The following is an 11877-nucleotide window of genomic DNA, read 5'->3' as shown; positions in this document are numbered from 1 at the left end:
TTCTTTTGAGCTGTGTGTGTGTGTGTGTGTGTGTGTGTGTGTGTGTGTGTGTGTGTGTGTGTGGGTGAGTGTGCGTATTCCATCATTCCAATACTTCTGCATCTCACAATGTGTCTTTTTAAACATTTTAAACCATCTAAACTAACTTCACCCATTTTCATTTCTATATTGACACTTTATTTTAACACTTCAGTAACTAAAAGTTAACAAAATCTAATATTAAAATTTATTATTATTGTATCAGTCCGGCACCTTGGCAAAATGACCTATTTTCCAGGTGATCTGGTCCATCCTGACCAGAAAATCAGATTATAATTAATACTTTTTTTGTTAAGTTTGCATTTAAGTTGCTTTATTTACATTTTGAGTTTTGATGGTGGTTTTGTTTCATGTTTTGTTCTATTTTATGAATTGGTGTTTTGAAGTTAGGCTGTTTTTGTTTTGTTTCATGTGCATTTTCATCTTTTTGTTTTTATTCCCTTCATTCTGCATTTGACAGTGTCCCTTTTGAAACATTTTAAACCAACTTTACAGAACTTCACTCAAAAGCAACAAAACGTTCATAGAATCAAATATTGAAATGCATTATTACTTACAACTTCATTTCCAAGTGAACTGATGCATCCCGACCAGAAAATTCAGATTATAATTGTCACTTTCAGCCATTCAGTGCAATGACAATTCTCTAAAAATAACACGTTTAATACAGATCCTTCACAGTGATGTTTACATTTGTTTTTGTTCTTTACAGAAGCTCGTCTTCATCATCATCAGCAGCAGCAGCATCAGAAGTCTTCAGCTGAGAAACACTGAAACGGTCAGAAGACGCAACGCAGCGTGCAGCTAATCGCAGCTTTCGACAGACCCGAAACCACAGATATTCAGCATCTGCTCTGAACACCTCACCCTCATTCTCTCTCTCAAGCTCTGCGGTTTTCATTGCAATGACTTTGATTTTGAAATAACCCTGAACTCTCGAGCAACAGCAATGTTTTATGTGTGAATTTACACCATTTAAGAAAGTTAATGTCAACGGGTGAGGTAAATCTTGGCAATTCCGTCATACTACAGCTGAGGTTAAAAGTTTACATCCCCCTTTCAGAATCTGCAAAATGTTAATTATTTTACCAAAATAAGAGGGATCATACAAAATGCATGTTATTGTTTATTTAGTACTGACCTGAATAAGATATTTCACATAAAAGATGTTTACATATAGTCCACAAGAGAAAATAATAGTTGAATCTTGATCTTTAAATTCAAAAAGTTTTCACCCCCCAGCCCTTAATGCATGGTTTTTCCTCTCAAAATCATACAGTCATTGTTGGAAAGAGTTGAAATACACAAAAATGCTGGAAAACCAAAGAATTTGTGGGAGCTGAAGGGTTTTTCTCAAGAACAGCAGGCAGTTTAACTGTTCAGGACAAACAAGGGACTCATGAACAACTATCACTAAACAAAAAAAACAGCTGTGGATCATTCAGCTAACAACACAGTATTAAGAATAAAAAATGAATGGGGCATTTTTTTCTCTTGTGGACTGTGTGTAAACGTCTTTTATGTGAAGTATCTTATTCAGGGCAGTACTAAATAAACAATAACATGCATTTTGTATGATCCATCTTATTTTGGTAAAATAATTAACATTTTGCAGATTCTGAACCTCAACCTGACCTCAACCGTATATGAAATCGAGTTACATTTTAATGGACGAATATGTGATTCAGCTGTGGAGAAACTGCAGTTTATCAGTTTGACATCAAATAACATTCAGCATTAACTGAGAGCAAAGGCTGATCCAATGATGCATGTCAAACCTTCACTTAATTCAGTCATTATTTGCTCGCTTTCATGTCATTGCAAAATCATATGCTGTTCATTTCTGAAGAATCTTAATGCAGCTAAGAGATGAGCTCTTGTTGAATGGAAAAGCATTTCCCAAAAGCATCGTAAGCCTAATTAGATTGCAGAGATCGTTGGTGCCAATGTTTTTTGACGATCTACTAAGGCTTATGATGCTTTTGGGAAATGCTTAGCTCATAACTCAAAACAACATGAGTGTGATTAAATAATTTCATTTTTGGTTGAACGATTGGGCATAAACGATCCAATTGTTGCCTCTTATTAATATGTTAGCAATATTTCATTAAAGATTAACAGAGAGTGTTTTGTTTATTAATGATTACATACGCGTGTTTTCTGATAAAATTATGTAAACTGTTTATGTTCTTGGCTGTAGAGATATTGTTGTGGCAGTCAGTGGATGTTGATGTTGATATTTATTTATGTGTGTATTGCAACGCTTCATTCGTATGTGTGTGTGTGTGTATTTTTTCCATGTATTAGCAAGGCAGACAACTTCTTGTAAAGACAATGTAAAAAAGTGAATTGTACATATAGTCATATGTTCCGTTATTTCCCTGGATAGAACCTGTACATACTTTTAAATAATAAAATAAACCCTCTACTCCTTCATCTGTAGTCCTGTGTTTATGGAAAACATTTGCAGTGATGAACCTCAGATCTGTGAGAAGGAAAATTGTTCTGTTGAACACTATAAAAGCAATCAACATCATTTAAAAAATATATGAAATACTTATTTACTTGCATGTAATTTGACTGTTAACCCATTAGAAAACGATGGACATGTGAAGAAATTCTTGAAATATTAACTTGATAGCCAAAGGGGTTTGGTTGATAAATAAAAGATTGAGAATTGCTGATTTGACTGTTGAAACTGCTGCCTTTTTTGACCTTCGCCATGACTCTGAGTGAGTCTTTACATTGGATGTTATTATTCAGGTAAGTTTGATTTACTTCCTTGTCAAGATTCAAGTAGTTATAAGAGAAACTAATCTTTTCGAAACTTTGAAGCAGTTGAACCAAATGCTTAGCATAATGATTCACTGTTGATAACTGTTCGTTGTTTGCTGGTGATAACTGGTGTTAATAAGCCCAAACCTTATTATACAAATGTGTCAATAAATGTCTATAAATGTACAAAACTAAGGTAAAAATCACACGGTTAACACGTTAAAGGGGTCATATGATGCGATTTCAAGTTTCATCACAGTGGATTCAGCTGTCTTAACCGTGGCTTGTGTACTGCAAACACATACCAGTTTCATCACTGTGTCTGTCACGCGACTCTGTTCCCCTTTTGGGCTTGGTCTTTACTTGTAAAATTTACATTTATTTTGAAAGATGAAGCTCGCGATTATGGTAAGGGGCGTTACATTTCCGACGAGTGCTTGCGGTGTTCGGCCAATCACAATGCACTGGGTCAGCTGGCCAATCAGAGCAGACTGCGCTTGTCGGAAGGAGGGACTTTGTAGAAAACGAAGCGTTTGAGAGAGGTGGGGCATAGAGGACCTACAATAATGTACAGTATTTGAAAAATAATGTGTTTTTTGAACATTAAAGCATGTCAACATATTCTGTTACACCAAATACACAAAATAATGATCTTTAAAAAAGCATCATATGACCCCTTTAACAGTAATTTCAAAACCGTTATGACATAACAAAAATAAACCTGAAATATTGTCTGATGTACTCCGTATTGCTTGTTCGGAAAAGTGACATGATGAGAAACTAACCTTTTCAAAGCTTTGAATCAATTGATCCTTTGCAGGGTTTGATTGACAGGCGATCTGACCAATCATAGCTGAATCTGCCATGTTGTCCAACAAACCAGACAGGAGAGTAGATTTATATCGTGTACTTACATTTGAAAAATGGTGTGTATTGACTTCTTTCCGTAGTTGAAACAACATCTGATGTTCATTCATGTTTATTTTGTGCTATAACTAGTAAAGAGGAAGAGATGATCAGTTCACGATGTATTTTTCACTATGTGAGATGGCTTGCCGGACATAGCAATGGTAATGAAGGGGGGCGGGTCTTATACTAACTGCTTCGTAAAATGATTCACTTTTTCGAAGTGCACAAAACTCCACACGCTGGTGACGTCGAACACTGTGTAAATGCAACAAAAACTCAGGCCAAAGCATGCATAAAAATGCTTTTACAAACTTAAAGTATAATATATTAAAAGCTTCACGAAGCAGTGCTTCTAAAGCCCCCATCACTAGTTTGAAAAATAATTCGCAAAGGTTTCAAAGCTTTACGAGGCAGCGTTTTGCAAGTGCACATCTCTAATTGTACAGTATTTGAGCACTGAAGGCTGTGGGAGTCCTGAACGCCAGTGTTGTGTTTTTCCTTTCTGAAAATGTTGGCAGCTCTTTTTACACCAGAAACAAGGCTGAAGTCCAGTTATTTCAGTCCATTATCCAGTGACCTTCTGTCCCTGTTCTCTTCATCCTTCAGTGATGTTCTTTCACTATGTTTATGTACAGGTCTATTATGTCACAATCGATTAGTTCCTGACTGTCTATGTGAGTTAATCCTCTTGAGCTCAGCTCTGCTTTCTTTCTCTCAGGGTCAAAACCAGAATCTTCTATTCAGTCCTGCTTTCCTACAGATGTCATGCCGCTCGTCTGAAGCCTTCAAAACGTCTTAAAAGCAACAAAGGACAGTGACAATCGACAGTGTTTTGTGGCTCCTTCTTTTAAATGCTCTAAAAAGAAAATCTGATAATGCATTATAATGTTTTCATATAATCAAGGGTTTTCATGCAAGCATGTTTTAATGCACTGATTGAGATTCCTCTGGTGTTTTGATCTTGTGTCGTTGTCGTCGTTTAGCAGGAGGGTTTGAGGACTGACAGCGTCTCACATGTCTCGTTTTCTCCTCTGAACCGGTTCTGGAGATTAACGCAGTACTCAGCTGCTCTTTTCTGTTCGCTGCAGGTCTCATGCGACCTTCACTGTGTGCTTTTCATCTCGATGCATGTGATTTACATTCTTTGCTGTGGTGGTTAAGTCTTGCTTACATAAAGAGTATTAATTTTTGTTTTAGTTTGGTTTTTGTTTGCTTTATTTACATTTGTAGTGTTTTTATGGTGGTTTTGTTTGATGTTTTGTACTATTTGATTTATTTCTGAGCATTTAAACATTGTTTTGTTTTGAATTTGTACTGTTTTTGTTTTGTTTTGTTTGTATTTTCATGTTGTTTTGTTTTTTATTCTATCATTCCAATACTTCTGCATCCCACAGTGTCCCTTTCTGATATTTTCAAACCAATATTCACAACTTTAATTTTCACATTGGCTCGTTTGTATTTTTGTCTTTTGTTTTCGAGCCCATCGTTCCAATACTTCTGGATTCTACAATGTCCCTTTTTAATAATTTTAAACCATCTAAATCAACTTTAACCTTTTAAATGTTTACATGGGCACTGTTTTGAAATCAATCCGTTAAACGACTGTTGATGTGCCTACAATCTTAAAAATAAAGTTTTTTCACTAGCATTTAATTTTACATCCATGGAATCTTTCCATTGCACAAGAGGTTTCTTCTTTATAGTGGAAACATAGTTCTTCGTATTAAGAAAATAATGATTCTTTTTAAGAACTGTTAATTGAAATGTGCTTTGAAGAACCAAAAATGGTTCTTCTGTGGTATCGTTTTGACAAAACACTCTTTTGGGACCTGTATTTGTTGGTTTTGTTGCATGATTTGTTCTGCTTTATTTATTTGTGAATATTTAAATATTTAGTGTTTTGAATGTAGAATTTAGTTTTTTTTTTGTCTTGTTTTGTTTATGATCCAATCATTCCAGTACTTCTGCATCCCTTTTTAATAATTTCAAACCATCTAAACCAACTTTAAATGTTTACATTTTCTATATTGGCACTTCTTCGAAGTCAAATAGTAAATGATCTGTTGACGTTCTTAAGGTGGAACGATTATCTTATCATCCATCAAAACGTTCCATTGGACAAATGGTTCTTTATATTGGAAAACAGTTTCTTCAGACTATTAAAATGTTCTTCACACTAATTAAAAAATGTTGTTTTGTTTCAAAAACTGTTCACTGAAAGGTTCTTTTGGAAACCAAAAATGGCTCTTCTGTGGCATCGTTGTGAAAACAGCCTTTATGTGTAGAAGCGCGTTGCCAAATCCTACCATTTTCCATTTTGTCCCTTTCCTCTTTTATTAGATATTGCAGGCTGGCAGGAGACCCCGTGACCTTGCTCAGGGCTCTGGGGTGTTTCTGGTTAGACTCTGCAGAGGGAAACTTCACTAACACACATGAAAGACTGGTTCTGCCAAGCCACTAGGATGTTTCGTCTACATGTAATGAAGAACAGAGAACACATGTGCCATGCAAGAAACCCACTGCGTTTTTGAGCTCAAGCATCCATGTGTAGGTAGATACACCAACACGAATTAAGACAAGACACTACAAATGAATAGGGTAAAAAATTGATTAGATGTCATAATACATTCCCAGTTGATTTATTACATTAAAAATTGCAGTCTTTTTTAAGTTTTCTGTTTAAATATGCAAATTATGCATCACCTAACACTAATTTGCATACATTTTCAGAAGATAAATCTAAACATTTGATAAAGCCAGGTTCAAAATTTTTATTTGATTTTGTTGACACATTAGAGTTAAAGGTTTTTACCGAGGGGATTTTGGATTTCTCTTATTATCACTCCATAAATCAGAAAATATTGTCAACAGTCACAGAAAAACACATTTTCACCATGTTTTTAGGAGTAAAATCTTATATAAATCAGTGTGAATGAAATATGAACAAAACCCTTAGTAAAAACCTTCAGAATACAGAGAGGAATAAAGCTGTAAAATCTGGTGTATCTAAGTTCTGCTGAAGTGGACAAACAAACTTTAAAAATATGCATTGTAATTGAAATCTACAGATGCAAATAAAGTGCAACAATAAAACCCAGCGAATGAAATATGAACAAACCCCTCAGTAAAAATCTTCAGAACATGGACTAGAACAAAACTGTAAATCTTGGTATATGTAAGTGCTGCTGAAGTGGAGAAAAGAGACTAATTATGAGAAAACGGCTTTAAAAGACACGGATTGCAATTGAAATCTACAGATGCAAATAGATAAAGGGCAATAAAATGCACTGGATTTTTTTTTACTGGAAAAATGGGTTTGGATGTTTTCTCTCCACTAGTCTGAAAGAAGACAAATGATGGAAGCAAAATAACCCACCATAAACCAGAAAATGCAGTCAAAAAAAACAAAAAAAACAAACATTTTTTTAGGAATGAAATGTTGTATAAAACCAGGTGAATGATATATGAACAAACCCCTCAGTAAAAACCTTCAGAATATAGAGAGGAATAAAACTGTAAAGTTTGGTGTGTGCAAGTTTTACCAAAGTGGAGAAAAAAAAACTCATTTTGAAAAAACAGCCTTTAAATATATTTCAATTACATACTGTAATTAAAATCTACAAACATATAAATAAACACGTAATGCATTTTAGATATTTTCTTTCCGCTAGTCTGAAACAACATGTTACGAAAAGCCAAATAGCCCAAAAACTCAAACTTGGCCAGTGCATGGGGAGAAAAAAAAAAGAACGAAAAAAAAAAATATTTTGCCTGTATGTATATATATATTACCTTAAAACAAACAGGTGAATCAGCAGTGTGAAAATAAATAAGAATATCAGCAACTGACTCTATGAAAACATATGAAAAGAATTATCATCCCAACATGAATTACTCCGTTTTTCCTGTTCATTGTGGAGGCGATATATTGTGCATTCATCTCAAACTGCGGTGGGACTGCAGGTGTTTGAGTAAAGCCACACACACACACTGACTAATGACAGAGTTTCTCTCAGCGCTGTGTGTGTGTGTTTAAGGCCTCAACCAGAAAGCCGATATTCTCTTAAGTATCATTTGAGAACTGCGAAAGATATACGCTCTCTGAGTAAATGATGAAATTCTCCTAATGACTTTAGCAGCATCACTCATAATGTCATCCGTGAGCAGAAACATTGCACATCCGTCACTGCCACTTCTCCCTGATGTGTCCCCATCAAGTTATGAACGATCCATAATTATTTACTCGTGAAAAATACCTTCCTGGCAACACGAAAGCCGGAGACAGACTCCACTGAGCTGTTAGTCAAAGCGTGAAGGGTTTGTGAAGCAAATCACACTCGCTGACAGTGAGAGTCGCTCAGAGATTAACCAGGACTCACAGCAGAAAAAGCACAGATATTTCAGAAATGCATTTAAAGCCGTTCATTTTTTTATTTTATTTTTTAATCTGCTAACTGACATATTTCATCATATTCTGTGATGGTTTAGTGTAGTGACCTGTAGCTGTCAGATATCCAGTGTTTAGACATTTTCTTCTTCTTATTATTAATATTACTAAATATGGAAGATTATTTCTTGCCACGGAGTAAAAAATAAGGTCGTTAATCTCACATTTCTGACATTTTTTCCCATCTCGTAAACCTTTTTTTTTTCTGCCACAGAATAAAACAATAAAAACGGTAACTGCGACTTTTTATCTCACAATTATGACTCTTCTCAGAAATTTGAGTTTATACCTCGCAATAGTGACTAAATATCTGGCCATTTTTTTCTCAGAATTGCTTTTATTATTATTATTATTATTAAAAATGACTAAATATGGAAGCGTGTTTCCGCCACAGAATTAAAAAAAAAAGTAATTGAGTTTTTATCTCACAATTCTCACTTTTTTTCTCTCAGAATTCTGAATTTACTTCGGGCAATTTTTTCGTTTATTTTTTTTACAATAAAAAAGGTAATTGCAACATTTTATTTCACAATTCAGAATTTAATTATTGGAAATGAACGTCTATATTTTGCAATTTTAAGTAAATATCTGGCTTATTTCCGCCACGTAATAAAAAAAATTAAAATAAAATAAAAAGGTATTCTCATTCTCAGTTCTCACTGAATTCTTCACAATTCTGAGTTTATAACATTTTTTTGTCGCAATTTCAGAATTATGATAACAACTGCAAAATAAACTCTCAATTCCGAGAAGAAAAGTCAGAATTGTAAGATAAAAAGTAACAATTACCTTTTATATTGTTTTATTCTGTGGCAGAAAAAAAAAAGAATTGTGAGAAGTAAACTCAGAATTCTGAGAAAAAACGATAAAATTATGAGATATAAACTTGCAATTGTGATGGAAAAAAAGTCGCAATTATCTTTTTATGTTTTTTATGACAGAAACACGCTTCCATAACCTAAATGTAATTGTATTGAACATTGGTGTTCTATACTGTTTACATTTTTTTTTTACTGTTTTAAAAGCAATAAGCAACTTGAGGCCTTCGGTTACAGTGATTTTACCGCGGTTAAGATGGTTTCACACCCATAACATGTGGATAAATCACAGCCTCAAGTGGCTTATTGCTTTAATTAGCACTTTGTTCTTTCTGTGTGACGTGTTTTTTTACTCTGTCACCCCAGAAATTCCTAGAAAGGCTCTTGTAGACGGTGACTTTGGCTCTTTGGGGTCATGTGTGGCAAATCAAAACAGCTTAGATTTGATGAACCCTCCAGGGCAAAGGTCAGAGGTCAAGAAGGCTTGCTTGTGTTTGAAGAGCATCCCCAGAGACGCCATTATCTGAATCTCTCCTGCCGAGGAAAAACATCCTCCCGTATTTATTTAGAAATACTTCAGGTATGTAAACTTTTCACGCTTGTTAGAGGTCATCTGCCCTAGACTCTGCTTTTAAGGGGAAATAAACAAATACTGTGTTACTCCAGCGAGAATGTTAATAAGGGTCATATTTTTAAAGAAAAGTTTCAAAATTATTCATGATTTATTTACCTTCATGTTGTTTCAAGTATTCTTTTCTTGTCTTATTTGTCTTGTATTATTGTCTTTGGTGCAATAAAAAAGCAGAATATCCAAGTTTCTGCTGTCCATACAATAAAAGTGAAGGCTCAGGCTCCAGAAATGGCAAAAAAACATCATAAAGTATCATAATGCACTGTTTTGAAGTCTTCTGAAGTCATATGATGCTTTGTGTGAGAAACAGACAGACTGCAAAAATGATGTTCTTCCTCAGTATTTTTGTCTTGTTTTCCAGTACAAATATTTAAAGATCCTTAAATTAAGATGCATTTAAAATGCAAAATGCTTGAAATGCAGAATGACAGAAGATATTAAGTCTTGTTTTCTGGAAATGTAATATTTTACTGTTTTTTTTTTTCATGCATCTGCCAATTTTGGGATTTTGAGGCTATTTGGCTTTTCACTAGTGGAAAGAAAACATGCAAACTACACATTTACGTGTTTATTTTATTGCATTTCATCTATTTTTTTTCTCCAGTTCAGCAGCACATACAGTAAACATTACAGTTTTATTCCTATCTACATTCTGAAAGTTTTTATAGAGGAGTTTGTTCATATATCATTCACCTGAGGAACATTTTATTGCTTAAAATATGGTGAAAATGTGTCTGTTTTCTGCCTGTTGACTATTTTCTGATTTATGGAGTGATAAAAAAAAAATTATAAAAAAAATCCCCTCTGGAAAAACCTTTAACTCTAATATTTCTACAAACTCAAACAAGGATTTTGAACCTGGCTTCCTCCAATGTTCAGATTTATCTTCTGGAAATGTATGCAAATTAGTGCAATTACATGGTACATCATTTGCATATTTAAATACAAGATTTCAGAAAATGTTTGCAATTCTTAATTTAATCAATCAACTGGGGAAGTATGGTAATATCTGTTAATTTTCTTAGCCTGTTTACCTGGAGTATACACTTTATTTTGATAAGTTTTTCAGAAAACAAGACATTATCTTAATTTATTTTGCTTCTCAAGGAAATGAATCTTGATTTAAGACATGATTCACTGATAATCTTCCCCTCAGCAGTAATTCTTACATTTCTGTTGCTGTCTCATATTCAGAATTTCAACATCATTATCAATCATGTGTTTGGCATCAATGACGTCACATCATTTTAAAATGTATTTAAAATACAAAAGAGAAAAAGCTGCTCAAACTTTCTACTAAACATCTCTTGTCTTCCACAGAAGAAAGAAAGTCTTGCCGTTTTGGAGCAACGCTATGGTGAGTAAATGATGTCTGAATATTACTTCGTGGTTAAATAATTACAATTTCATAACAAACCATGCAAATGCTTTAAAAAGATAGAATATCTAATGTACACAGCAAAAAATGGTTTTTAAACTGAATTTTTGTATTGCTTTTCAGTTCGAATATCTGAACATTCTTAAAAACAAGATACATTTATCACTTGTTTTCTTGTGTTCATATCAAGCTTAAGTGAGATTTGCTTAAAACCAGACAAATGGTGTCAAAAAAAATAAAACCTAAATCAAAGGTTTGGCAGATATTGTTTCTTGTTTTAAGCAAAAGCTCACTTATATTTGATATATTTTAAGAAAACTTAACTTAATAAGACTTATCGTAAGTTATCGTATCTTGATTTAAGAATGTTTAAATATTTGTACTGGAAACAAGATAAAATAATGCTGTGGAAGAACATGATTTTCTTGCAGCGTATTGCGTGATTTCTGGGTTATGATATTCAGGTGCGTTACGTCCAAATGGAAGTAGAGATGTTAGGAAACAATGGTGCGTATCGAGTTGTAATCACGGATCTGGACGCTCTTCAGCGTGGGTCAAAGGTCGTCTTCCCTCCGAGGGGAGCCCGAGTCCTGCTTCTGCTACCAGGAGCCGCTCAGATGTAATCAACTCTGTCATGGAGGCTTTTTTCCATCCGTTCTTTGAATTAGACAGAGAACTGCTTAAATAAGACAAGCTGGAGAAATACTCCTGACCTGAGCGTCTTTGAAATCTCTGAATGTTTCAGCATGTGAAGTCTTCTGAAAGAACCGCTGTTGAAGAAATGAGGCATGTTATGGTGAATATACGGCAGGGAAATACTCTTAAACTGCGTAAAATCACGGCCGTTAATTGCTGTTTGCTTTTGCAAAATGACAATATG

General features: G+C 34.3%; 1 protein-coding gene across 3 annotated transcripts in view; it reads left to right on the top strand.

The window, feature by feature from the left end:
* Positions 1-1124, top strand: part of anos1 (anosmin 1) — a 70204-nt gene extending 69080 nt beyond the window's left edge. For all 3 annotated transcript variants that reach the window (XM_016489752.1, XM_016489753.1, XM_016489751.1), the window contains exon 14: positions 752-1124. In XM_016489752.1, the coding sequence (XP_016345238.1) occupies positions 752-813 (62 nt within the window). In that variant the 3' untranslated portion in view covers positions 814-1124. The remainder of the gene's footprint in view (positions 1-751) is intronic.
* Positions 1125-11877: the final 10753 nt, after the last annotated feature.

Source organism: Sinocyclocheilus anshuiensis, unplaced genomic scaffold (genome assembly GCF_001515605.1).
Source record: "Sinocyclocheilus anshuiensis isolate Anshui unplaced genomic scaffold, SAMN03320099.WGS_v1.1 scaffold394, whole genome shotgun sequence".
Taxonomy (NCBI): Eukaryota; Metazoa; Chordata; class Actinopteri; order Cypriniformes; family Cyprinidae; genus Sinocyclocheilus; species Sinocyclocheilus anshuiensis.
Note: the sequence above shows the minus strand (reverse complement) of the source record. Positions and strands in the feature narration are given on the sequence as shown.